General features: G+C 42.7%; 4 protein-coding genes across 6 annotated transcripts; 3 read left to right on the forward strand and 1 right to left on the reverse strand.

Annotated features, from left to right (window-relative positions):
- Positions 1-623: 623 nt before the first annotated feature.
- On the forward strand, positions 624-3,741 carry btbd3a (BTB (POZ) domain containing 3a). Its single transcript, XM_084006301.1, has 5 exons — positions 624-760; positions 1,116-1,400; positions 1,726-1,816; positions 2,045-2,163; positions 2,392-3,741. The coding sequence occupies exons 2-5, from the start codon at positions 1,222-1,224 to the stop codon at positions 3,422-3,424; spliced, it is 1,422 nt and encodes a 473-aa protein (XP_083862427.1). The 5' UTR covers positions 624-760; positions 1,116-1,221; the 3' UTR covers positions 3,425-3,741.
- Positions 3,742-5,411: 1,670 nt separating this feature from the next.
- acaa1 (acetyl-CoA acyltransferase 1) lies at positions 5,412-15,344 on the forward strand. The gene is made up of 13 exons (XM_084006302.1): positions 5,412-5,700; positions 7,582-7,675; positions 8,007-8,064; positions 8,169-8,248; positions 10,260-10,302; positions 10,808-10,906; positions 11,128-11,208; positions 13,007-13,197; positions 13,265-13,444; positions 13,790-13,845; positions 13,933-14,078; positions 14,145-14,215; positions 14,273-15,344. Exons 1-13 carry the CDS (start codon positions 5,527-5,529, stop codon positions 14,275-14,277), a joined length of 1,278 nt encoding a protein of 425 aa, XP_083862428.1. The 5' UTR covers positions 5,412-5,526; the 3' UTR covers positions 14,278-15,344.
- esf1 (ESF1, nucleolar pre-rRNA processing protein, homolog) lies at positions 15,345-22,471 on the reverse strand. Of its 3 annotated transcripts, none has more exons than XM_084006287.1 (14): positions 22,401-22,471; positions 20,999-21,468; positions 20,005-20,333; positions 19,814-19,927; positions 19,290-19,399; positions 19,050-19,202; positions 18,865-18,979; positions 18,348-18,558; positions 18,046-18,237; positions 17,836-17,963; positions 17,653-17,737; positions 17,101-17,195; positions 16,461-16,607; positions 15,345-15,822 (listed from the first exon to the last, which is right to left on the reverse strand). In XM_084006287.1, exons 2-14 carry the CDS (start codon positions 21,444-21,446, stop codon positions 15,517-15,519), a joined length of 2,433 nt encoding a protein of 810 aa, XP_083862413.1. In that variant the 5' UTR covers positions 21,447-21,468; positions 22,401-22,471; the 3' UTR covers positions 15,345-15,516. The 3 variants fall into 3 exon arrangements, with proteins under 3 accessions (XP_083862413.1, XP_083862414.1, XP_083862412.1); XM_084006288.1 differs by having other exon boundaries at positions 18,363-18,558; positions 20,005-20,336; XM_084006286.1 differs by having other exon boundaries at positions 20,005-20,336.
- Positions 22,472-22,722: 251 nt separating this feature from the next.
- Positions 22,723-27,931, forward strand: ndufaf5 (NADH:ubiquinone oxidoreductase complex assembly factor 5). The gene is made up of 11 exons (XM_084006303.1): positions 22,723-22,998; positions 23,912-23,952; positions 24,038-24,101; positions 24,191-24,238; positions 24,312-24,415; positions 25,116-25,155; positions 26,164-26,361; positions 26,455-26,515; positions 27,053-27,136; positions 27,549-27,631; positions 27,717-27,931. Exons 1-11 carry the CDS (start codon positions 22,792-22,794, stop codon positions 27,810-27,812), a joined length of 1,026 nt encoding a protein of 341 aa, XP_083862429.1. The 5' UTR covers positions 22,723-22,791; the 3' UTR covers positions 27,813-27,931.
- The last annotated feature ends 14 nt before the right edge of the window (positions 27,932-27,945 follow it).

Here is a 27,945-nt window from a genome sequence, read left to right on the forward strand (position 1 = left end):
CATTTGCAAAAAGTGAAGTTTTTGCAATGATTTGTTTTTCTTAGTTTGACTCATAACTTATTCTAAGCACCTCCTGTCTGCATACAGGTGTGTATCATATACAATATATGTGTGGAAAATCATATCTGTGACAAAACAAAGCACAGGGATACTAAAACGAAGCAGTTGAGCACATACAAAGAATTGGATGTTTTTAATTTCTGTAAATTGTGAACAATATAGATGGATAGATGGATTGGTAGATGGATACCTTAAATAAGTGGTACAGTGAAGCAAATTATGATAACAATAATAATGTTTTATTTTTATAGTGCTTACTCAAAGACACTTTACATATAAAAATAAATAAAATAAAAACAGTAATAATCACAGGTTAAAATCACACATTATATTGTATATTATTGTATTGTATAAGCTGTATAAAATATATATATAATTATTTTATATATATGTATATAATATAAGTGGTGTTAAGTTAAATACAAAATGTATTTTGAATTTTATAATAGTATTAATTTAGTATTTTTGTATTATAAACGGGGGGAACAAGAAACAGATACATGTCATTGCAGCCTCCGGCCTGCAGGTGGCAGCGCTGTGCCGTTAATGAGTTGACTGCCGTAAAAACATTAACCGAAGAAGCTCGCTAGCTACAGTAAACAAAGCTGAGACGTCAAGTCTGTTGAACAACTACAACAAAAACCTGCTTAATGTGAAGATATGGAGGATACGAGTATAAATACTTCTACATAACAACACAGTAAGTAAACAACGGAGTGACGTATCAAACGGTTTCACGCTGACGGAGAAAATAACTCGGAAAAACGACCTTTTAGTGAGTCAAGCTAACTAATTAGCACAGACATGCTAAAGTTGAGACTTGAAAGAAGAAAAGCCTCCGGGGTTTGGATGTTGACTAGCTAACTTTTTATTTTGATTCTTTTGTTTGTCTATTATATATATATTGTCAGGTTTGATCGATGTAACGTGAAGTAAAAAAACGAGTGAAAATGACGTGGATGTGTCGCTAGCTTGATTGACGTAAAGTCAGCTCAGCGGCGTTGTAAATCCCAGACTTTTAAATAAAGTTGTATCTCCTCTTTCTTTCCTTCCAGTGTCTGAATGTGAGTCGCGTCCTGCGGCAGCGCTCTCCAGAGACTCTGCCGGTCCCCTCCCCTCCCCAGGCTGCCATGACCCGGCCTGCAGTCTGACTGGACGATAATGGCTGCAGAGCTGTTTCCAACCAAGAAGCTGGTCCCCTCCGCCTCAGCGAGCAGCAGCACCTCCTCCTCCTCCTCCATCCAGCAGCACCAGCAGCAGAACCTCACCAACAACAACACCGGCACCGCCGCGCAGAACTGCTGCAACTGGCAGGGCCTGTTCCCGACCATCCGGGAGAGGTCAGTCTGAGCCAAACAGGGGGGTCCAGACCTTTAAGATGATCCGTGGACGTGCATTAATCGGTTACACTTGAAGAGGAAAAACAGCCTATATTTGTCAAATTCAAATTAAACATCTCAAGTTGCCCCGAGCAAGTTAAACCCACAGAAAATATTAATAATAAATGGTAGAAACAATGAGGAACCTTTGTGTCAACAGATGCAGCATTTTCATCAAAGTCAGTTCATCCCATAATACCTGTAGACAGATGTGGGAAAGAAACTTGCAGCTTGGGGGGGGGGGGGGGGGGGAGTCGATCTTATCTCATAATGATTGTTCTTACAGGAATTCAGTCATGTTCAACAATGAGATGATGGCAGATGTTCACTTTGTGGTCGGGCCGCCTGGCGGGACGCAGCGCGTACCGGGACACAAGGTAAAACTCCAAATAACGTGATAAACGTCATGATTAATCTTCTTGTAAGAAAATGTAAAAAAAAAAAAAAAAAAGAATCAGTTCAATCTTAAAAATCAGATGGAAATATGCATTTTTGCAAGTAGTTTCCATGATGAGGAAATCAAATGTAACGGTCCCAAGAGTGTGAATCAGATTTATATTATATACACATATAATTATACGTAGTGATGTTGTCTCGTCTGTCAGTACGTCCTCGCCGTCGGCAGCTCCGTTTTCCACGCCATGTTTTATGGAGAGCTGGCGGAGGATCAGGAGGAGATCCGGATCCCTGATGTGGAACCTCCGTCCTTCCTGGCCATGTTGAAGTGGGTCAACGTCTGATTCATTCTGTGTTTTATGGGCTGTGATTGGGCTTGGTGCATTGTGGGTATTTAGCTGTGTCTCTATAGAAACACCAGACACTCAAAACGTATATTTGATAAACTTCTCATGTAAATAAAAATACCAAGAAAAGTGTTTAGAGCTCATTGTGTTGCACCAAGAGACGAGAAAAAGAAAAGGCACCGAGTTGATCCCTTCCTCTGACTCCCCAGGTATATCTACTGTGACGAGATCGACCTGTGCGCCGACACCGTGCTCGCCACCCTCTACGCCGCCAAAAAGTACATCGTGCCTCACCTGGCCCGGGCCTGCGTTAACTTCCTGGAGACCAGCCTGAGCGCCAAGAACGCCTGCGTGCTGCTGTCCCAGAGCTGCCTGTTCGAGGAGCCCGACCTGACGCAGCGCTGCTGGGAGGTGATCGACGCCCAGGCCGAGCTCGCCCTGCGCTCCGAGGGCTTCTGCGACATCGACACCCAGACGCTGGAGAGCATCCTGCGGCGGGAGACCCTCAACGCCAAAGAGATGGTGGTGTTCGAGGCGGCGCTGAACTGGGCCGAGGCCGAATGCCAACGGCAGGACCTGCCGCCGACCATCGAGAACAAGCGCCTGATGCTGGGAAAGGCCATCTACCTGATCCGCATCCCCACCATGATTCTGGAGGACTTCGCCAACGGGGCGGCGCAGTCCGGCGTGCTCACGCTCAACGAGACCAACGACATCTTCCTGTGGTACACTGCCGCCAACAAGCCCGAACTGTTGTTCTGCACCAAACCCCGCAAAGGCCTGGCGCCGCAGCGCTGCCACCGCTTCCAGTCCTGCGCCTACCGGAGCAACCAGTGGCGGTACCGGGGCCGCTGCGACAGCATCCAGTTCGCCGTGGACAAGCGGGTCTTCATCGCCGGCTTCGGCCTGTACGGCTCCAGCTGCGGTTCGGCCGAGTACAGCGCCAAGATCGAGCTGAAGCGTCAGGGCGTGTCGATGGCGCAGAGGATCATCAAGTACTTCTCGGACGGCTCCAGCAGCACTTTCCCCGTGTCGTTCGACTACCCGGTGCAGATCGAGCCCGACACCTTCTACACGGCCAGCGTGGTGCTGGACGGCAACGAGCTCAGCTACTTCGGCCAGGAGGGCATGACAGAGGTGCAGTGTGGAAAAGTGACCTTCCAGTTCCAGTGCTCCTCGGACAGCACCAACGGCACCGGCGTGCAGGGGGGCCAGATCCCTGAACTTATCTTCTACGCCTGAGTCGGGGTAGCGTGGGGGGGGGGGGGGGGGGGCGCCGCAGAGATTCCCGTTTCACTGCCATGTAGACTTTTACTTTGAAAGTGCGGAGACGAGTTCTCAGGAAGCTGTTTGAGGTGACTGAAGAAGTCTGAATTTTCATATTCCTTCACACCTCTGTTGTTTTTGTTTACAGCAGCAGTTAATGAGTTGTGGTCATCGCTGTTTCACGTCGTCACGGTAACGCAGGAATTCTAACCCAACATTGGGGGAAATTTATTAGGAAATTGGATGAATATACCCAAACAAACATACCCACACACACATATATATATATATATATATATATATATATATATATATATATATATATATATATATATATATATGCTTCATCACAGTGATACAGATATTTATTTAAAAGTCCAATATTTGCATAAATCATTAATCATTAATTTACAACATTGCCCTTAATAACCAGTCACTGCAAATGTACACACACACAAGCACACACCTCCCAAATCTCAGCTTTGTGCTGATTGGTTGACCCGACTCTGTCTGAAACGGAGACATTTAACGCTTTACCCAAAAATCTGTATACATAGAAAACATGTTTTAGCTGTGCAGGAGTTGACTGTTGTTTTGATTATTTAAAAGTTCTCTAAATGATATTCAGAGCATTAATTTAGGCCCCAAACAACTATTTGCTGTAAACATGGAACGTCTACCTGAGCAGAGAATGAAGTCAATCGCCCTTATTGCCTTTAAGGCAATAGATTTGCTCTGAATTTTGTATTGAGTGGCTTTTAAAACAGAATACTACCTTCTTATATTTGTAATTTGACAGCCGGCCACACTTCTGTTTTTCCGTCACTTTTTTCTACATGCTACATCAGACGTATTGTAACCTTCCTCTGGTGCTGTGTTCCGTCTTCGCTCTAATTCGCTGATGGCGGTTCGTACGTAATCCACCTGAAACTTTATCAAACTGTCGCCCTGCAGTACAACGGCTTGTCTGACAGGATGTACACTTTTATTGTGTTGTATTTTAAAGAACAGTGTTCCTCATCAGACGCCACTCCTACGGATGGTCAACAACTCCCGTGCTTTTATTTTGAAAAACACACCATCATATTTGTACCACCCGTACATCCTGATTTAGTGTTTCATTAATGTTGCAGTCGTGTAAAAATTGTCTGTGATTCTTCTTCATCTGCTCCCTTTGAAAATAAATAACCCTGTTTTATATGATTCTATATTGAAAAAACATATTTTTGGATGTCTTTGTTTCCTGTTATCTGAATCCAACCAGAATGTTCTGTGAGTCGGTGGCCTTATGAATGTGTTGTCGTGACAAATTTGGAAATAAAAGGTTCAGATGTAGAACGTCGTTGAGTTGTGTGTCCGTCCTGCAGACAAATGTGATGTAATTATATATTTGACTACATCTCAGAGGAAAATAGTGGTACTTTTATTGAAGATTCAGATTATTATACTACATGTGATCAACTATAAAAACAATGTATGTAATATTATGGATTAAGATAAGACTTTATTCAACCCTTTGGTGGAGTTCACAAACTTTACCAGCTAGATTATTATTACGCCAAAAATATTATAATTAAATAATATAATATATGCTTCGGAAATCGGTACATTCTGTATAATGAGTACTTTTTATTTTTACACTTTTGAGGAATATTTCGATACTAACACGTTTGTACTACTTAAGTAAAACTTTGAATGCAGAACTTCTACTTGTAACAGAGTACTTGTACACTTTGGGATGTGATGCTTTTATGCTAATTCTTTATGTAGCAATCTGAGATTAGTTTAATGAAAAGTGCACTAAAAATAAAAGTATTATTAGTAGTATTATTAGTATTACTTGTAGTAGTGCTAAAGTCGCGTCAAATAAATCTAGTAAAGTAAAAAAAATAAAAAAATTAAGATGTTTTCTGTCTCTCGTAAAACCGGAACCGGAAATAGTTCAGTCGGAAACAAAACAAACGAGACTCGAGTTGACGTGTTTTGTCCCTCCGCGCGTTCCGTCCGGATACAGTTGACATCTGAAGTCAGATTAAATAGGAAACCCCGCAGATTACCCCTCCCTCTCTCTCGTTGTAATGCACAGATTAAGGATCATCTCGGGCCACTTGTCTCCCTCCGGACCCTCCGGACCCGGACGGGACTTGTGGAGGACCGAGTGCGGCTCCGCGGGGAGCAGCAGCCCCGAGGACGTGGTGGTGGTTCACGGACGGAGGACCGCTATCGGGAAAGCCAAGAGAGGGGCGTTCAAGGTACCTGCGGCCAAAGTACTTCAGTGTCAGAAGTAAAAGTACTCGTTGTGCAGTAAAACGTTCCCTGTTTTCAGCTCTGAGACGATGTATTTCCCAAAAGTCCAGAAACTTCTTCTTTTACTACATGAAGTTCGTAGTACTTGTATACTTTGACTACATGATGCTTACTTACACCTGTGATTTTGTACTGAGATATTTGTACATAGTTGCAGTACTTTTACTGCATGAAGCTGACCTACTCCTGTATGTTTGGAGTATTTGTACATAGTTGCAGTACTTTTACTGCATGAAGCTGACCTACTCCAGCCCGTTTGTAGTATTTGTACATAGTTGCAGTACTTAACTGCATGAAGCTGACTCACTCCAGCCCGTTTGTAGTATTTGTACATAGTTGCAGTACTTAACTGCATGAAGCTGACTCACTCCAGCCCGTTTGTAGTATTTGTACATAGTTGCAGTACTTAACTGCATGAAGCTGACTTACTCCAGCCCGTTTGTAGTATTTGTACATAGTTGCAGTACTTAACTGCATTAAGCTGACCTACTCCTGTATGTTTGGAGTATTTGTACATAGTTGCAGTACTTAACTGCATGAAGCTGACTTACTCCAGCCCGTTTGTAGTATTTGTACATAGTTGCAGTACTTAACTGCATGAAGCTGACTTACTCCAGCCCGTTTGTAATATTTGTACATAGTTGCAGTACTTAACTGCATTAAGCTGACTTACTCCAGCCCGTTTGTAGTATTTGTACATAGTTGCAGTACTTAACTGCATTAAGCTGACTTACTCCAGCCCGTTTGTAGTATTTGTACATAGTTGCAGTACTTAACTGCATGAAGCTGACTTACTCCAGCCGGTTTGTAGTATTTGTACGTAGTTGCAGTACTTAACTGCATGAAGCTGACTCACTCCAGCCTGTTTGTAGTATTTGTACATAGTTGCAGTACTTAACTGCATTAAGCTGACTTACTCCAGCCCGTTTGTAGTATTTGTACATAGTTGCAGTACTTAACTGCATGAAGCTGACTCACTCCAGTCCGTTTGTAGTATTTGTACATAGTTGCAGTACTTAACTGCATGAAGCTGACCTACTCCTGTATGTTTGGAGTATTTGTACATAGTTGCAGTACTTAACTGCATGAAGCTGACTTACTCCAGCCCGTTTGTAGTATTTGTACATAGTTGCAGTACTTAACTGCATGAAGCTGACTTACTCCAGCCCGTTTGTAATATTTGTACATAGTTGCAGTACTTAACTGCATGAAGCTGACTTACTCCAGCCTGTTTGTAGTATTTGTACATAGTTGCAGTACTTAACTGCATTAAGCTGACTTACTCCAGCCCGTTTGTAGTATTTGTACATAGTTGCAGTACTTAACTGCATGAAGCTGACTTACTCCAGCCGGTTTGTAGTATTTGTACGTAGTTGCAGTACTTAACTGCATTAAGCTGACTCACTCCAGCCTGTTTGTAGTATTTGTACATAGTTGCAGTACTTAACTGCATTAAGCTGACTTACTCCAGCCCGTTTGTAGTATTTGTACATAGTTGCAGTACTTAACTGCATGAAGCTGACTTACTCTCCAGCCCGTTTGTAGTATTTGTACATAGTTGCAGTACTTAACTGCATTAAGCTGACTTACTCTCCAGTCCGTTTGTAGTATTTGTACATAGTTGCAGTACTTAACTGCATGAAGCTGACTTACTCTCCAGCCCGTTTGTAGTATTTGTACATAGTTGCAGTACTTAACTGCATGAAGCTGACTCACTCCAGCCCGTTTGTAGTATTTGTACATAGTTGCAGTACTTAACTGCATGAAGCTGACTCACTCCAGCCTGTTTGTAGTATTTGTACACGTTAACGTGGTGTTGGCTGCAGGACTCGCCGCCTGACGAGCTGCTGAGCGCCGTGATGTCGGCTGTGCTGACGGACGTTGGACTTTCAGCCGACAAGCTGGGAGACGTTTGTGTCGGTGAGACGTTAATATTTGATTTAATGTTGATGGCAATAAATTCTCACTTGAGCTAAACACACAAAATAAAAAACATATACATATCACATATATAATCCTACAAAGAAATGAAAATAAAACCAAATTGCTCTGCATTTTCAGAAGGAAAATAAGTTAAGTACCTCACTAAAGTACAATTTACAATCATGTAATAACAAATAAAACCAGACTCACACATGTTGCCATTTCTTTATTTATTCATTGTTTATTTATGTGAGGAGATTTATGATTTATCACAATTATTTACAATTGAAAATGGTTTTAAATTAGTGACTCTCTGTGTTGCGTGCAGGTAACGTGCTGCAGCCCGGCGCCGGCGCTCTGATGGCCAGAGTGGCTCAATTCCTCAGGTTAGACTCACCCTCATCATCATCACCATCACCATCATCACCATCATCATCGTCATCCTCCTTCATCCCGTCACCTGTCTCACTGCTCTGCCTTCATATTTCAGCGGGTTTCCAGAGACGGTGCCCGTCTACACCGTCAACAGACAGTGCTCCTCCGGCCTGCAGGCTCTGCTCAACGTCGCAGGTATTTATACACACACACACACATACACACACACACACACACACACACACACACACACACACACACACACACACACACACACACACACACACACACACAGTGGCGGCGCCAGAGTATTTCTTCTGGTTCAACTACGGTGGGGCTAACTCATACGACGGTGGGGCTCAAATCAATGTCAGAATTTCAATGTGAATATATAACAACACCCAGTGGCGCTGCCAGCCGGAATCCAGTACGCACTGGGAGGACTTTCTTTGAAGGTGGGAAAAAAAATGTATGCTGCTGAACCGGGCCGGATGCAGCCGCATTTGAGAGGACGATCGCACGTGTGTGCGCAATTACGCATAGCGTGTGTTGGCCCCTCTCCACTACACAATACAGCTCGGCTCTAGTCTTGTCACCTCTCTGCTGCTGAGCACTGTGGGCCGAGCCGATGCATGTCTCTCTCCCCGGGCCGGCAGAGTTATCATACCGTACTGTGCGTGCGTGTCCAAGCGTGTGTGTGCGTGCGTGGAGTGCTCACAAGCGTGCGCTTGTGTTTAGGTCGGGGATGGAGGGCACAAAAACTATTTGCACCGGGGCCTATCACCATGATATACACTACTGATTTCACTGGTACTGAAAACATTAGATTTTGTCTTAAAAAAGTATTTTTCCATTTGTTGTTGTATTTGCCGTTTCTGTGCGTACATTGAAATTGAATCCTGGCGGCGGCGCTGACAACACCCTCCCGCAGCTATAATCACGCACACAGTGAGAGAGAGAGACAGAGACAGCGAAACGTGAATAGTTCCGTTAACAGCCGGGACCCGAGTGGTCATCTTCCCCTGCAGGTGTCAACGGTGCGTCCGTAGTTTTATCCAACACGCCCGCCACCGCCATCTGTTGTTCCGTCCGACGACGTTTAAAAACAAATGTATCCATGATCAAGTTTGACCAGCTTACTAACGTTAACTTAACGTGAGTGACTATAAGCCGCTAACGCGAACTGCTAGAGCCAGGTAGCTTACAAACTAGTAGCCTGCTGTCTCTGTGTCGAGCACACACTAAAAGCGGGCTCACATGAGTGACGTTGACGTACGGACAGTACAGTCTGTTAATGAACCCAGATCAGTGACAGTTGTCATCGCAGCTGCCTGAATGCCGTTACGACGTGACGTGGTGGTGCTGTTGAACTCCGCACTTTTCACATGGGAGAGGGAGGGGGATGTGACATGTATCAAAGGATCTCCAGCCGGGATTCGAACCTGAGGCTGCTGCATATATGCAGACATGGGTAAATGGCATGCACTCTAACCACTCAACCACCTGCCTGCCATGAATAAGCCTTTTTATGACTGTTTTGCACTCACTACACTCAGATTTTGATTGACACGCGATATAGAAGCATATGTTAGGACTTTTACATCATTTTTACAACATTTTATGAATTTTGTCGATTTTTCACTTTTTTTCCGACATGTGTATGACTTTTTTTTTTCCCCCTGAAAAAGTTGACCTTGGCTTTTTATGGCTGTTTTGGACTCACTACACTGAGACTAGGCGCGTCAAGCGATATGAGCGATTTTTATGCCTTTTTAACAATTTTAAATATTTTTTTATGAATATATCCTGACTGACTTTTTCGTGAATTTTCGATGTGCTATAATATGACTTTTTTGGGGGGGGGGGGGGGGGGGGGGAATATGACTAAGCCTTTTTATGACTGTTTTGGACTCACTACACTCAGATTTTGATTGACACGCGATATAGAAGCATATGTTAGGACTTTTACATCATTTTTACAACATTTTATGAATTTTGTCGATTTTTAAAGATTATTTTCTTGCATAGACACCTTTGTATTTAGCGGTGGATAGAGAGGAAACATGGGAGAGAGAGGGGGATGTGACATGTATCAAACACACACATACACACACACATATACACACACACACACACACAGAAAAAGACACAGTTTCTGACATTAAAACGGTGTTCTTTTATTGTGTTTTTAACCCTGTTTGTGCAGGCGCCATCCGGAGCGGCTCCATCGATCTGGGCCTCGCATGCGGGTTCGTTTATTTATCATTCCCACTGTAAAAAATACGCTTACAGTTAGGGATCGGGATTAAAAAAAACACACCATTACTTAATGGTGAATTATCGGGATAATCTTGAATATCATCATGAGTGACTTGAAAAAGCTTTCTGAATAAAAATAATAATAATAATACAAATGTGAAAAATACAGGAAGTATCAGGTAATTATAAAAATAAACACTCACACATGTTGCCTTTTTTTTTTTACAATTTATCATTTATTTTTTTGTCAGGAGATTTTTGATTAACTTAAAATAGTTTGATTATTTGTTTTTCACTAAAAGTTCTCTCTGCTGATCAGATGCAGAAAGCTATTAAAAAAAACTTGCAATAAATTGATCGTGGGGGATTTCTGTTATCGGAATAATCATGAAAAAACTTTTAAACATATTTTGATGATTATCGGGATGACATCGTGGATTTTAGTCGGGATAAGTGTTTCTCATGCAGTTGCATTGTTCTTCCTGTGGGTGTCAGCGTGGAGAGCATGTCCCTGCGTTCGGTGGGAAACCCCGGAGATCTGAGCTCCCGGCTGATGGACAACGACAAAGCCAGAGACTGCATCATCCCCATGGGGTGAGACGCCATCTTTATATAATCCCATAATATATTATATCATAGCAAACGCAGCATGTATGTGTATACAATAGAGCTTAAATTGACTGATTGCAACCCAATAAATATGCTTTAATCCTCTACAGCCCCGAATTCGGTTTTGTGCCGCCAAAATATATCGATATCTCGCAGAGAAACCCAAACTTTTATTGCGATTTGAGTTTGTTGTTGTTTTTTTGCAGCATCACCTCGGAGACCGTGGCTGAGAGATTCGGGGTCTCCAGAGAAAAGCAGGACGCCTTCGCACTCAGTTCTCAGCAGAAGTGAGACGATGTTGACGTTGTTAGTCTGGTGGACGAAGTATTCACTTCCTTCACTGCAGTAGAAGTACTCTGTTACAAGTACAACTGCTGCATTGATGTTACGTGAATGTTACTACTGTAAAAGTATGGAAGTCCAATCAGGAAAGTTAACTGAAAGTGAAAAGCACGAAAATGTCCCAGTTCACTGTTATTATATATTATACTATTATTTGACTTTTTTCGGCAAACTAAACTTTTTCATGACTTTTTCAACATTCTAATACTTTGACTTTTTTCAGGACTTTTTTCAACATTCTAATAGTTTTACTTTTTTATGACTTTTTTCGACATTCTAATACTTTTATTTTTTTCATTACTTTTTTCCGACATTAATACTTTGACTTTTTTCTCAACTTTTTTATGACTTTTTCAACATTCTAATATTTTAACTTTTTTCGACAAACTATACTTTTACTTTTTTCAACATTCTAATATTTTAACTTTTTTCATGACTTTTTTTTGTCAAACTATACTTTTACTTTTTTCTTTGACTTTTTTCAACATTCTAATATTTAAACTTTTTTCTTGACATTTTTCCACAAACTATCCTTTGACTTTTTTCAGGACTTTTTTCGACATTCTAATATTTAAACTTTTTTCTCGACTTTTTTCGACAAAATATACTTTTACTTTTTTATGACTTTTTTCGACATTCTAATACTTTTACTTTTTTCAACAAACTATCCTTTGACTTTTTTCAGGACTTTTTTCAACATTCTAATATTTTGACTTTTTACAGGACTTTTTTCAACATTCTAATATTTTAACTTTTTTCTCGACTTTTTTCGACAAAATATACTTTTACTTTTTATGACTTTTTTCGACATTCTAATACTTTTACTTTTTTCAGGACTTTTTTCAACATTGTAATAGTTTTACTTTTTTCTCAATTTTTCCACAAACTATCCTTTGCCTTTTTTCAGGACTTTTTTCGACATTCTAATATTTTAACTTTTTTCTCAACTTTTTTATGACTTTTTTCAACATTCTAATATTTTAACTTTTTTCTTGACATTTTTCCACAAACTATCCTTTGACTTTTTTCAGGACTTTTTTCGACATTCTAATATTTAAACTTTTTTCTCGACTTTTTTCGACAAAATATACTTTTACTTTTTTATGACTTTTTTCGACATTCTAATACTTTTACTTTTTTCAACAAACTATCCTTTGACTTTTTTCAGGACTTTTTTCAACATTCTAATATTTTGACTTTTTACAGGACTTTTTTCAACATTCTAATATTTTAACTTTTTTCTCAACTTTTTTCGACAAACTATACTTTTACTTTTTTATGACTTTTTTTCGACATTCTAATACTTTTTTCTCAATTTTTTTCGACAAGCTATAACTAAATGTTTCATGAATTTGTTTTGCAAAACTTTAAAAACAGTCATAATATAAAATAGACCGACAAAGACAGACAGATAGATATACTTCATTAATCACAAACTGGGAAATATTTCTGTCAAAGCAGCCAGTTATCCAAAATAAGAGTAAATATACAGTGAATTTACATATCACATTAGATACATACAAAATATAAATAATATATTAGAATACACTATACATATACCAGACTACAACAACAACTCCAGTATGAAATATAGAAACAGCATAAACATACAATGTACATTAGGCAGATTGAAAATATTCTGCATTCTTTTTTTGTTAAATAAAAAAGTCAAGTAAAAATTTATAGTATAGTATGTATAAAAAAATTCCTTTTGTGTATGATGTCATATCCTCCCTCCCTCAGAGCGGCACGGGCGCAGCTCACGGGTTTGTTCGAGCAGGAGATCGTCCCCGTCACCATCCGGGTCGTGGACGACGAAGGGAAGGAGCGCGAGGTGACGGTCGCTAAGGATGATGGGATCAGAGCGGGGACGACTCTGGCAGGACTCAACAAACTCCGGCCGGCGTTCAAACCGGACGGCAGCACCACAGCAGGTCAGTCTCCTCCGCACGCCGCCGCCGCCAGGTGAACTTCAGGCATCGAACACGTGTTCTGTCTCAGGTAACTCCAGCCAGGTGAGTGACGGAGCAGCGGCCGTGCTGATTGGTCGCAGGTCTGCGGTCGAGGCTCTGGGCCTGCCGGTCCTGGGAGTCCTGAGGGCCAGCGCCGTGGTGGGGGTCCCACCGGACGTCATGGGTATCGGACCAGCGTTCGCCATCCCTGCAGCTCTGGAGCAGGCTGGTAATTTATTCAATAACTTAAATTACTAGTTATTTTACAGATGGAGAGTAGTACAAAATATTATCAGCAAATAACACGATCGATCTGAAAGATAAATTAAACATTTACCAGCTGCAACAGTAAAGTGACAACATTTATAAATAAAATATAGATTTAAAATCTAATATAAAAATATCAATAAAATATATTCTGAAATGGGCATTAATTAGTTACTTTTTGACCATTTTGATGCTAATACCTGTGTGCTCTTACTTTACATTAACATTTATTTATGAAGGTTTTCAATGCAGGCCATAACGGAGTATTAATACATCTGCTCGTTGTATAAAAACTTTCCCCCGTCAGGACTCACGGTGGCAGATATCGACGTGTTTGAAATCAACGAGGCCTTCGCCAGTCAGGTGAGTTCAAACCTAAAACATTTAAACTAATAAATCATTCAAAAGATAAGTGTGTGTGTGTTGACCTGACCCCGTCCTGCTGCTCAGGCGGTGTACTGTGTGGAGAAGCTGGGCATCCCGCCGGAGAAGGTGAACCCTAACGGGGGAGCCATCGCCCTGGGTCACCCTCTGGGCTGCACCGGCGCTCGCCAGGTGGTGACGCTGCTCCACGAGCTGCGGCGGCGAGGCAGGAGGTTCGTATAAGTCGCTGTTCCTCACCGACACGAAGCCTGTGTTTTTAAAAACGTTGTCGTCTGCAGGGCGTACGGCGTCGTGTCCATGTGCATCGGGACCGGGATGGGAGCCGCCGCCGTGTTCGAGTACCCCGGAGCCTAGACGCCACATGGAGACCCTCAACACCAAATCGAGACCCTAGACGTCAAGAGACCCTAGACGCCACATGGAGACCCTCACTGTGATTTAAAGCCCCTTTCAGACAGGACGGGTAAAATCTCGTTTTCTCTATTTAATAATTAGAATCCTGATCTTGTGGGTGGGGATGTGTGACAACATCCTGTCCAGTAAACATTCCTCACATCACACAGCTTTATGATTTGTACACTAAAATACTAAGAACATAACTTCTATTGGAACTAAATATATCTATAAAGCTGTGATTTACGGGATAAAGAAACTCTGTATCGGTTCCACGTCTGAAAGGGGCGACGGAGAGATTTCCACCACTGAACTGATGCTGCTGTACTTTAGCTGTTAATAATAGAGAAGATGCAGCTGATTAAGTGCCTTTGATGTCATCAAACCACTAATTTATCCTTCTGTAATTCGTCAATTAATAACCGGTAAATATGGCAGAGGAGCTGCAGGTTATTAGTGTTTTCTATAAACCATCGTTGAACCCTTATTTCATGCAGTTATTCTCAGAAATCAGGATTTAATGTGTAAAGAAGTGTGTTTTAGAAGTGATTGAGGACGTTGTGAACACATTATGTTTTGTCAAATCTAAGGACCAATCCAAAACTGTAACTTTGTAAATGAATTTGATCCACAGACGAACATTTAATATCTTAAACATCGTAAGACGTAAACATAGGAATCTAATTCAGTCAAACTGATTTCCATTTTCCTGCCTGTTCTGCTGTATATGTGGAAAGTTTTGAATTACAAAAAATGTTTTGAGTAAATGGAAGAATCTGTTGTATTCTGGGACAGATCTTTTATTCAATAATAAAATTAAATAAAAAAATTTGGGCCATGACCTTAGTCTTCAACATTTATCCAATACTTAACTAAATGTTGATTAAATATAGAAATCTCCCATTATTATAATTATTAATGTGAAATAACAGCTGTAGCTACTTGATCTCAGGTCCTGGTTCCTGAGAAATACCAACAAATTAAAAATCTATGAATTTTATTTCTGTCTTGCTTCTACTTTTAAAGAACAGTCTGTCTTTCTAACACTGGAATCGTTTTTGTTAAAATAAAACATTTCAACGTGATCTGATGCAGCAGGAGTCAGTTTTTACTATAAAAAAATACAAATGTGCTTGATTCCTCGTCTTGTGTGGTTTCCTGTACGAAAACGCCGGGAGGAAGATCCCGGGTGATGAGGAGGAACCAGGTCCGAGTCCAGGTCCGAGTCCGTCTCCTGGTGGAAACGTGGAGTCCAACCTACACCAACTTCTGCTTCTTCCGAGCCTGAAACTGCTCCGTTTTGCTTTTAATAGATTTGATGAGCAGAGACAGACTGGGGTCCATAGATTTCTTTGAGGTGCCGGCGTCTGTCTGAGCATCGGAGTCATTTTCACGTTTCTGTCCGGCCACTTCCTGCTGCTGCTGCTCCTCCCCTCGCCGCCGCTGCTTCTCGGCCAGGATGCTCTGCGTGGCTCTGGTCTTCTTGTAGTTGGGGTGAGACGGGTCCAGGTTGAACAGGTGGGAGGTGAACATGGCCTGGAAACGAGGGTCTTTAACGTCCACCTGGACGGGGAGAGGGTTCGTTAGAAAATAAAATGGAGACGAAACATATGGAAGCGGTCTGTGGTCTCCCAGAGGTCTAGATAGTAGCTCACATGAGTCCAGAGACCAGACCAGACTATGTGGAGGAACCAGAGACTGTCTGTGGTCCCCCAGAGGTCTAGATAGTAGCTCACATGAGTCCAGAGACCAGACCAGACTATGTGGAGGAACCAGAGACTGTCTGTGGTCCCCCAGAGGTCTAGATAGTAGCTCACATGAGTCCAGAGACCAGACCAGACTATGTGGAGGAACCAGAGACTGTCTGTGGTCCCCCAGAGGTCTAGATAGTAGACCACATTAGTCCAGAGACCAGACTAGACTATGTGGAGGAACCAGAGACTGTCTGTGGTCCAAACAACAAGGTCTCTGCTGTATTTATGTCTAGATGACCTTATTTGGAGTGTTGATGGAGCAGCTACAATGTTAGCGTAGCCTAGCACCCATCAACCAGACTCCATTCAGAAAACCAGCGTTTTAACAGTTGCTTGCTTGTGTCGGACCCTGTGTGTGTGTGTGTGTGTGTGTGTGTGTGTGTGTGTGTGTGGTTGTGTGTGTGTGTGTGTGGTTGTGTGTGTGTGTGTGTTTTACTGGTCACACACCTGGAACGCGTCGGCCTCCAGCGGCGCGTCGCCCTTCTTCAGCAGCTTCTTCCTCTTCTGCTTGCTGAGGTTCTGCTGCTCCACGATCTGGTCGTAGTTGAAGTGTTTGTGTTTGTCATCGTCCTCCATCAGCAGAGCCATCTCCGCCTACACAGAAACACACACACAGTAACACAAACACACACACACACACACACACACACACACACACACACACACACACACACACACACACACACAGAGAAACACACACAGAGAAACACACACACACACACAGAGAAACACACACACACACACACACACACACACACACACACACACACACACACACACACACACACACACACACACAGAAACACACACACACACACACAGAGAAACACACACAGAGAAACACACACAGAGAAACACACACACACACACAGAGAAACACACACACACACAGAGAAACACACACACACACACACACACACACACACACACACACACACACACACACACACACACACACACACACACACACACACACACACACACACACACACACACACACACACACACACACACACACACACACAGAGGTTAGAGGTTCAGCGTGTTCGGCGCTCTGATCAACATTGAACTGGTTTCTGGGACTCACTCTCTGTTTCTGCAGCTCCTCTTCCTCCTCGGCCGTCCGCTCCTCTTCATCCTGCTTCTTCTTCTTCTTCCTCCCCTTTTGTTTCTTCTTCACGTCTGCAGAAACATCAAAATACACTCAGAGATCCACAGATCGCGTCTCTAGATTCTGGGAGCAGCAGGGTTATAATGGTTTATAATATATAGAATTATATACATAATAATATTTTTATTTCATCCAGATTTCAGAACACACTTACTAGTTTTACTTTATATTCTCAGATGGTTTCTCCCATACAAAACACATGGTTGGGAGAAATGACTATAATGTTTAAATCTTTAATGATATATTATCGCTAAAACTCTAAAACCTGAAATCAATTCATGTTAATTTGTTTTAACAGGCAATATTGTTTCAGGGAATTTTATCTAAAAGTATATCATCTTTGAGTTTAATATTTTTCACGGCTTGTCCTCCATCCTTGTCTGTTCTCCACTTTCATCTGATAAGCTGTGATGAAAATCACAGTTAGATTGCCTGATTATTATTATGATTTTATAACATATTGATCACCTGTGGCGGCGAGCTCCTCGGCGAAGAAAGGGTCGCTGAGATCGACGTCTGGAGGAAGCTCGTCATCGCTGACCTCGTCTTCATCCTGATGCCAGAGAAGATATGAAGATATTAATATAGATTCATTAATAGTAGATTATTATTCACGTTGAGGTTTTTTAAGTCGTTGGAGGAGAAACTGACCTCGTTTCTTTGAGATTTCTTCTGCTTCTTCCGTTCCCTCTTCTTCTGCAGGAAGTCCTCCCAGGGCGTCGGCTTCTCCTTCCCCTCCAACTTCTTCTTCACCAGCTGCTCCGTCGTCTCCTTCAGCCCTGCAGACGGAGCGGACATGACACATTTAATAAGCTGCTGCTGCTGCTGCGTCGGCATGGAAACAGGGAAACCTCCTCGTACCTGGCACCCAGGTGATCTCCATCTCCATGTCTTTGTCCTCGTGCTGCTGCTTCTCTTTGTCCCGGATGCCTTTCAGCAGCTCTCTGTACTTGGTGATTTCCTCCTTGCTTTTCTTCTTCTTCTTCTCCTCCTTGTGAGGTTTCTCCTCCTCCTCCTCTTCCTCCTCCACGACGGGCTCCTCCCTCTGTTTATCTGCAACCACCAACAACAACCGCTTCATCTCATCGAATAATTCAATGAAGACGCTTCGATACGTTTTTTTCTCCTCCTCAACAATAATGTGTCTCTAGCTGCTGTCTCACCCTCGGCTGTCTCACCCTCTGCTGCTGCGTCATCATCACCACCATCCTGTTCTCCAAACTCAAATCCTCTTCCTCCCTCCTCCCCCTCCTCCTCCTCGCTGGAGGAGGCCAGGTAGGCGTTGAAGTCCATGGCGAGCAGCTCGTCCTTGTTGAACTTCCTGTTGAGGGCCGTCACGCGGTCGTTGTCCGTCTCGTCCCACGTCAGCTGGACCTGATTGGTTCAACAGACTCACATCACTGTTTCAGTCGTTCAGATCATCTGTTTTACAAAATTTAATTAACTATAAACAATAAAAGTACAAAAGTATTAGCATCAACATTTAGAATCAAACTAATACTACTCTTAATGCAGAATGGGCCATTAAAAACATGCATTATATTATTGATAAATACGCATTAATGTGTTTAAAACTTTAAAACAATACATGTTATTATTTCATATAATTAATCTGATTCTGCAACATAACGTTACGTTATGAAATAAGATAAATAAGGCTTCCATGACGACGGTTCGTACCTTGGACGTGGCGTTGGCCGAGGAGGTGAACAGTTTGGGCGTGTAGGCCGACAGGTTCACGTCCGTCGCCACGTCTCTGGGCTCCTCGGCGAACTCGGCTCCGTCGGGAATAAACCTGTGGAAGAAGAGGGACGGCGTCAGTCGCTGCTCGTCTACAAAGGAAGGTTTCTGCATCCACGTCTTACCGGAGGTCCAGGACGGAGCAGCTGCTCTCGTACTCGTAGCCGTCACACTCCTGGTAGACGGCGGCGGCGGTGTCGGCCGAGTCGCACTCCGCCACGGCGTAGAAATACTTCAGACGCTTGAACTGGTAGTCACGCATCTTCTCCCTGTAACCTCTGAGAGGACGAGTACCGTTTAAAAGTACATTTAGATAAGATGGGAATCAACGACTCGTCGTCCAGAGTGAGAAAGGTGAACGTTACTTCTCCTCCTCGTTGTCGTCCTCCGAGTCGTCGGGCAGAGCTCTCAGCTCCAGCGGGCCCTGAGTCCTCTCCGCATGCAGCCGCTCCTTCCCAAAGTCTGACGGGTAGATCTGAAGACAATACCCAGCATGCACTGCTGTTTTCATCTCTCTTACAGACAACATGGAACCAACATTGCTCGACATCCTCTCGGATCTTCATTCCTCATGTTTAGAAACTATAATTTTGTCGTTGTGATTGTCTCTACTTTCATTTTATTTTTATTTCTATTCCATTGCTCCCACCTTCCCATTAAACTTGCAAAAACTTGATCGTTTCCCCAAAGATTTAAAAGCATCTTTCTTTAAAAACAAAACATGTAATTAATATCCTGAATCGACTAACGGAACTACCAAGTCAACACTTAATAACAAATCTTTTTTTTTAAGTTGCACTTGTTTCAATGAACAAATAGCATTTTGATTGACATGATTTCTGTAGATTTAATATATCATTCTGTTAACGAACGCATTATTGACTCGTACCTTGACGGACAGCACGGCGCCCCCTTTAGGTACGAAGGAGCTGAACAGAGCCAGCAGGTCTTTGGCTTTGATCCGATCCCAGTCCATGTTGCAGACGGCCAGTCGGGCAGAAACCTGACACACAAACATCCACAAGTATTAAAGAGTTCATGTGTGGTGCTCAGTCCTCCTCCGCCCAGACGCCGCCTCACCTCCTCGCTTCGTGGGGCGTCCTTGGCCAGCTCTCCCCAGTCGTGTTCGATCTCTTCCTCCTCCTTCCTCAGCACGGCGTCCACGTAGTCTTCTTCCTCCTCATCGGAGCTGGACTCCACGTTTCCCTTCCCTCTGGCCAGATCCGGCTCGCTGTCGCTGTCCTCCTCCGAATCCAGACCGGACCCCGCCTCTTCCTCCTCCACGCCGCTCGCCACGTCGCTATCCTCTTCTGCATCATCATCATCATCATCTTCGTCATCCTCCTCACTGCCATCTGTGTCTCCCAGATCAACATCGTCGTCCTCTCCGGTTAGCTGCTCCTCTTTGTCTTCTGCAGACACAGAAAGAAGATCATTGTATCGGCGATGTTGATGCAATAATAAACATTATTATACAGAAATAAATGGTGTAACAAACATGCGGTCATCCTCCTGATAACATCGAGACATTTCACGAATCAAAAACAAACCAAAATACAACCTGACCGTTAAAACGCCCTGTAACAAACACAAGCAGGCCAGATTAATATCATTACTATTATTATTACCGGTATTATTATTATTATATATTATATATGCTCAAAACATATTGGAATCACTTTACATTTCCGTTAAGAAACAGATATTTTTAAATGCATCACAGAAAAGTGAACATATTGTAGTAACGTTGTTGGAGCTGCTTCACTGGAATTAAAGAGAGAGACTTGAAGTTCTAATTGTAGGGATTCATCCAACAACACATTTCAAAATGTTTGGAGATTCTGCAGAAAGAAAATGAGCACAGATTTGATGATTGGAAAAAGGCTGAGGTCCCGTTTACACAAAGGGAAAACACAGATATTTCCACGCGGTTCGGCCTCTCATTTACACGAAAACCCCGTTTTTATCACAGATTTATGAAACGATGTTGTTTTTTGAAATGGAGGGGGGGAAATGATTGTTTCTCTAAATACCCTGCTATGTTTCCTCAAACTGCAGGAATCCAAAGTCTCACCTGCTTCTACAACTCTGACACCTCGCCGCGGCAGATCTCCTTCACCATCGCTGCTCTGCACCGCTTTCCCTCTCGCCGCCTCCCCACCGGCCTTCACCAGCTTCTCCTTCACCAGCTTCTCCTTCACCAGCTTCTCCTTCGCCGGCTTCTCCTTCGCCGGCTTCTCCTTCGCCGATTTCTTTTTCTTGCCCTTTTCTTCCTCCTCCTCCTCGTCCTCGGAGTCGGAGACTTTGTAGAAGCGCTTCAGGTCTTCGGTGGCGGTCTGGTTGATGGGACGGCCTCGCTTGTCCACCGTGTATTTCACCTTGAAGCGCTTGTCGGTAAACATGGACTGGAAACGCTTGTCGATCTTGACCTTGTGTTCCCTCTCTGGCATTTCCCAGAAGCGGGGGTCCTTCTGAACCCGGCGGAAGCGCTCATCGTCGTCCTGCTTCTTTTTGGACGACATGGTGGCGAACTTCAGGGGTCACCTGACAGACAAAAAACAGGAAATACTGTTTGAGCATTGGACAACAAACACAGAATCTCTTCCTCTCATCATGTGACAGCAAAGCCGTGGCATCTGTTATTATATGAAGAAAGAGGAAAACATGTTGAGTAAGTTATTATAAAAAAGTACACAGATTTAACCCAGCGAGAGAATTTAGCAGAAAACCATAGTTGTGTTGTTTAACTTTCTATCATACTTCAGTTCTATTCATGGACATCGAGTGTCAACCTGACAGGATATGATCAGGATTATTTATAACTAGTTCTGGCACGAAACGCAACGGTATATATAGACAGAGATTAGAGAGGATATAGATAGATTAGAGAGTGATTAAGATTAGAGATAGATAGATATTAGAGAATGGATAGATATAGAGAGAGCTTTGGATAGTGTCTGTTTGTATGTATATGTATGATTTCGTTGCAGCAGCCAGTTCTCCAAAACTACAGTAGAAGTACATCACACTAGATGTCCGTCTATACAATACACAATATAAGTATAAACACACCAGACTACAACCACTACAGTATAAAACTTATAGGATAACATCTTCCCATTTGGCTGTAAATAAACCCGCTTGATACACATCCTCTCTGGAGGGCGGACTCGAACCTGTGGCGTTACACGCGTCGTACTGACACACGGAGACGTCTTTAGAGCCGACAGAGACCGCCTCGACCTGCTGTTGTTTTAAACTGTTGAACGGAGACAGAAATCCTCCGCTGTGCTTCAGTTTCCGTAAACACGCAAACAACAATGTCCGACCAGAGAAGAAGCGCAGTGACGGCGGGAAAACAGGACGGCCGCTGACGTCACGACACACAGCGCTCAGCATTTAGCGGTATAAATACACGATAAGCAAGTTTAAAAACTGCGTTTCCATTCACAAGCATTGTGAAAATGTACCCGTACCTCTCTGTCGTTCGGCTGCCACACGTGTTTTCCCAGCATGCACCTCTTCCGTGACCTTTCTAACGTCCCGCCCCTTTCCTCCTACGGTAAGCGAAATGGGACAAACGAGAAGAAAAAGGCACACCGCCAATTCACGTTCATTTCAAATAAAAATACAACTCAACCATATTTTTCAGACATAATCTGACAATGTGTTATATCTCAGTGATGTCTCTCATCTATAGTTTTAATCATGGTTGAACAGGTTTCCGATGAGCCCACTAGAATCCGGTTCCACGTTTTCCCGCCTCCTCTTCTGACGTCACTCAGCGTGGAGGTCAGGAGGAAGTCAGCTCAGTTTTCGTCCTTCTCAGTTAATCCAGAACCTGATTTGGACTTTCCCGGCAGCACCATGAGCTGCGGCGGAGCCTGTCGGAGAGTCCTGCGGTCCGCCGGCTCCCGTCCCCCGGGCACCTGGAGCTGGAGCCCGGCCTCCAGAGGGATGTCCGCGGCGGGCAGAGGCGCCATGAACGTGTTCAACCGGCAGATGAAGAAGCAGCAGAAGAACTGGGCGGCATCGCTGCAGGACGGATCCCAGTACGACTACCTGCGGGACGAGGTACGAGCCGCTACCGAGACCCGAACCCTCTGTATCAAGTACTGTACACACTCAGATACACAGCTGAGGTACTTGTACCTCCATGACACTTTCTGCCTCTACTACTACACAAACAAAACAAAAAAGTTAGGGGATTTGGCGTTTTGGTATAAATTAACTTACTTTTAATATATATTCTACTTTTTTATTGGCCAGAACATTTGCTTTAACAAGAACATTCGTGAAAAGTAAAGAAAAAAATATATTTTCTGACAGAATTTAGTTTTCTGTAGTTTGTATCCAATGATACAGAATAAATCTAACAAATAGATAAAATAAAACAAATCTAAAAATATTTAAATATTAAAGCAAATATTTAATAATTAAAAAAAATATATGTAATTTAACTAGATCTTGTGGATAAAGCAAGCAACCGAAAGCTTGATTCAATAAAAATATTTTTGATTTGAGTGTGTGGATGCTTTATTTTTTCCTTCTATTTTCAAGTTTAAGTTTAGTTTATTGATCACATCTCAATTATACAGGTATCACCAGTAGTGAAATGCTGAGGTACCTTTTCCAGTTGTTTACATTAAAAACAATACCCACATAAAAGAATATCCACATACATCACATAAATCATCTTTCTTTCTTTCTATTTCTTATCTATTTTAAATTAACATTTGAAATTACAATGAGACAATACAACCAGTTCATAATAATAAATGTGTCATTAAATACGACGAAGACATTAAGTTTAATTCAAAGAGATTTTCATCTCACCGACAGATCGATTCATTTACTCCTTTTAGCAGAAATTTGACAACCGTTTGGAGTTTTGTCTGTTTTATTTTGAAATGAAAAAAAAAAAGGATCGTAGAGTAAATCCAGCAGCTTCTCCTCGCTCACACTCAGCTTGATGTTTCTCCTGCAGGTCGGCAGTCGAGTGGCAGATCGAGTCTATGACATCGCCAGGTGGGTTTGTGACGAGTCGGCTGGTTTTTTAATCGGACTCTTGCAGGATTTCTTTCATCTCAAACCTCTCTTCCTGTCTTCTCAGGACGTTTCCTGTGGCTCTGGACATCGGCGGTGGGAAAAGCCACATTGCAGAGCATTTAAGCAAGGTACAGTCTGAGCATGTGGGTGCTCCAAATCATAAAACTTAGCAGTTAAAGACTTCAATACTCACGTTTCTTTCTCGTTGGTGTTTCAGGATGTCGTGGAGCGTTTGTTCCTGACGGACGTCTCGGAGAAAACTCTGGTAAGTGTTTAAAAATGAATCGTAAAAACGATCCACTCATGTCTTGTCTTATTCGATGTTCTCTGATCTCCAGAAACTCAGACGAAGCGGAGAGATCCCGACTCACTGCGTTTTGGCCGACGAGGAGTTCCTGCCGTTTAAAGAAAACACCTTCGACCTGGTGTTGAGCAGCCTCAGGTGAGTACTTCCTGTTGTCAGGACTTCATTATGTTCTCTGGGGAACATCGAAGCAGGTCTCTTACATAAACCTCCATCATCCACCAGCAGCTTGGTAGGAATTAAAACATGACACAAATCTTCAAATTCACAGGAATTACAATTCAGGTGTAAACCTTTTTAATGCACCAACAAATAAGACTGGAAGTGGAATTACAGTAAAGTATACAGAATTTAATATACTGGCCTCATCGATGGATTGACTTATATGCATCACACTGGCTCCCTCGACTAAAAGCCAAAAATAGATTTCTCTTGGAGTTTGAATTATTTCAGAAAATGGTGAACACGTTTTTGTTCAGCAAGAAAATCTTCACGATTGGACGCCACTTTTATTTATTTTTTTTAAAGCGTGGATACAATGTCCAGAAGAAAAAAAACAACACAAAAAAAACTCACAAAAGAATTCACAAGAGGAGAATCTATCGACGTATTTCATATATTGTAGCACAAAATGTTAAAAACTCTTCAAGTTTGTGTTGACCTCCGACCACAAACCCATAAATCAACTGACTTTGAGACGATTCTTGCTGAACATTTATCATCATCGATACCCGATCCAGTGATTTGAGTCGGTATCGACCCGGTACATCCCTACTAGTTGCTGTCTGAATTTTTTGAATATTTTGTTGTCTAAAACGTGTTTAATCTCTTCTTTCAGCCTGCACTGGATTAACGACCTGCCTGGAGCTCTCAAGCAGGTGAGAGGAAGGAAACTAAATCATGATCATTTACCTTCTGATGATCTCCCACTAGAAGGCCTAGTTTCTTCCACTGTCACATCCAGTTCTGGTGCCTTAAAGCTGCATTCTCTCTGCTGGCCACCAGGGGGCGACTCCTCTCTGGTTGTATAGAAGTCTATGAGAAAATGGTCCTACTTCTCTCTGCTGGCCACCAGGGGGCGACTCCTCTCTGGATGTATAGAAGTCTATGAGAAAATGGTCCTACTTCTCTCTGCTGGCCACCAGGGGGCGACTCCTCTCTGCTTGTATAGAAGTCAATGAGAAAATGGTCCTACTTCTCTCTGCTGGCCACCAGGGGGCGACTCCTCTCTGGTTGTATAGAAGTCAATGAGAAATGGTCCTACTTCTCTCTGCTGGCCACCAGGGGGCGACTCCTCTCTGGTTGTATAGAAGTCTATGAGAAAATGGTCCTACTTCTCTCTGCTGGCCACCAGGGGGCGACTCCTCTCTGGTTGTATAGAAGTCTATGAGAAAATGGTCCTACTTCTCTCTGCTGGCCACCAGGGGGCGACTCCTCTCTGCTTGTATAGAAGTCAATGAGAAAATGGTCCTACTTCTCTCTGCTGGCCACCAGGGGGCGACTCCTCTCTGGTTGTATAGAAGTCTATGAGAAAATGGTCCTACTTCTCTCTGCTGGCCACCAGGGGGCGACTCCTCTCTGGTTGTATAGAAGTCTATGAGAAAATGGTCCTACTTCTCTCTGCTGGCCACCAGGGGGCGACTCCTCTCTGGTCGTATAGAAGTCTATGAGAAAATGGTCCTACTTCTCTCTTGATGTATTATCTCAGTAAACATTGTAAACATGAGTTTATGGTCTCAATCTCTAGTTTCAAGTCTTCTTCAATCCAGCATGATGTTCATTTAGTACATTATGGTCCATTTAGAGTCCACCAGACCAGAAAGCAGGGGATGCTTTAGGGGGCGGGGCTTACCTGCTGATTGACAGGTCTCTTCCCCTTTGCTCAGATCCACCAGGTGCTGAAGCCGGACGGGGTCTTCATCGGGGCGATGGTGGGCGGGGAGACCCTGTACGAGCTGCGCTGCTCGCTGCAGCTCGCCGAGACCGAGAGGGAGGGCGGGTTCTCGCCGCACGTGTCGCCCTACACCGCCGTCACGGACCTGGGTAACCTGCTGGGCCAGGCCGGCTTCAGCATGCTCACCGTGGTGAGAGGACACGCCGGTTAAATGAATAAATAAAAGATTAATACATATATTAGTGTTTAATGTTTAAACTCATGAAATAAAACTGTGTTTCAGGACACCGATGAGGTTCAGGTTCATTTTCCAGGAATCACTGAAGTCATGGCCGACCTGCAAGGTGACCTGAAATTAAGCTCCAGGTGGCGCTAAAGAGCTGTTCAAAAACTGAAACTCAAAGATCTGTTATTGGTTCCACCAGTTAGAGTTTAGTGTTGTCTAATACAACAGTTGTTGGGCTCCAATCCTTCCTGCCTTTGAGGAGCTTTTTCTTTTTATTGCATATTATGGACACATTCAAAACCCATATAAACAAAATACAGTTAAGTTCCGTAACAAAGTGCTTCAATATGTAGTCCAGAAATAATACCAGTCTCTTACATGTGTGGGTATTTATAACTGTAAATAAAAAATTCAAGAACAGTAGTATAATAACACATAGATAAATGATAAATCAACAAAATGTGAGCTTTCTCCCTTATTTGTAATCATCATGATCTGATTACAACTCTTAATTTGTCGTTCAGTTTTATTTTGTATTCCACTTTTCCACCTTTTGAGGAGCTTTAAATTATTTTGTTAAGATCAGAAACGCCTGGTGGTGTATTGATTTCAAGATGTTAACCATTAAAGGACTAATCTGTGTTTTCATACTCAGGTATGGGTGAGAGTAACTGTTCCTGGAACAGGAGGTCGCTGCTGCACAGAGACACCATCCTGGCGGCAGCAGCCATTTATAAAGGTGAGACGCCGTTTAATTCATATAAAAACATCCAAAACTGGACCGAAAGTTAAAGTACTCATGATGGAGAATTACCCATATATACTGTATGAGCTTAATGTAAATTAAACATGATCATGTAAAGATTTTATTGATTTTTTTTTCATATTTGTATGATGTATTTTATGTCATGTACTTTGTATTCGAAGAAAATAAAGATCAAATTATATTACTTATACTATAATTATAGCAGTTGATTGTTTTTTTTCAAATCTGAATTTGAAAAATAAATGTAGTGACATAAAAAGTACAATATATATATTGCACTAGAAGTATAACGGGGCTTAAAATAGAGATACTCAAGTGAAGTACAAGTATCTGAGTAAATGTACCCAAAGGTCATCTTTGTGCTCGTTGACCCTGTTTGTCTCAGAGATGTACGGCGACGAGGACGGCTGCGTTCCCGCCACCTTCGAGATCCTCTACATGATTGGCTGGAAGCCTCACGAGTCTCAGGTGAGACGCCCGTTCTGCAGAAACCATATTTGTACGTAGAAAACCACTTTAATGGTTTAAATGTTTGGTGTTTGTTCTTCATCAGGCCAAACCAGCGAAGCGGGGCTCGGCCAACGTGTCGTTTGGGGATTTGTCAAAGATCGGCCAGCCGACCGACGCCAACAAGCATCCGAGCCAATAAACCAGCCGACGCGCTGCAGACTGTAAATAATGTTTTTATTTAAACCGCCATTCTTTGTTCCTGAAATAAAAGCGGATGTAAATTAAAATAAAGTGGAGCAATGGAAAAAAAAAAAAAAAGCATCATGAGAACA

This window comes from Eutrigla gurnardus (assembly GCF_963514095.1).
Source record: "Eutrigla gurnardus genome assembly, chromosome: 3".
Taxonomy (NCBI): domain Eukaryota; kingdom Metazoa; phylum Chordata; class Actinopteri; order Perciformes; family Triglidae; genus Eutrigla; species Eutrigla gurnardus.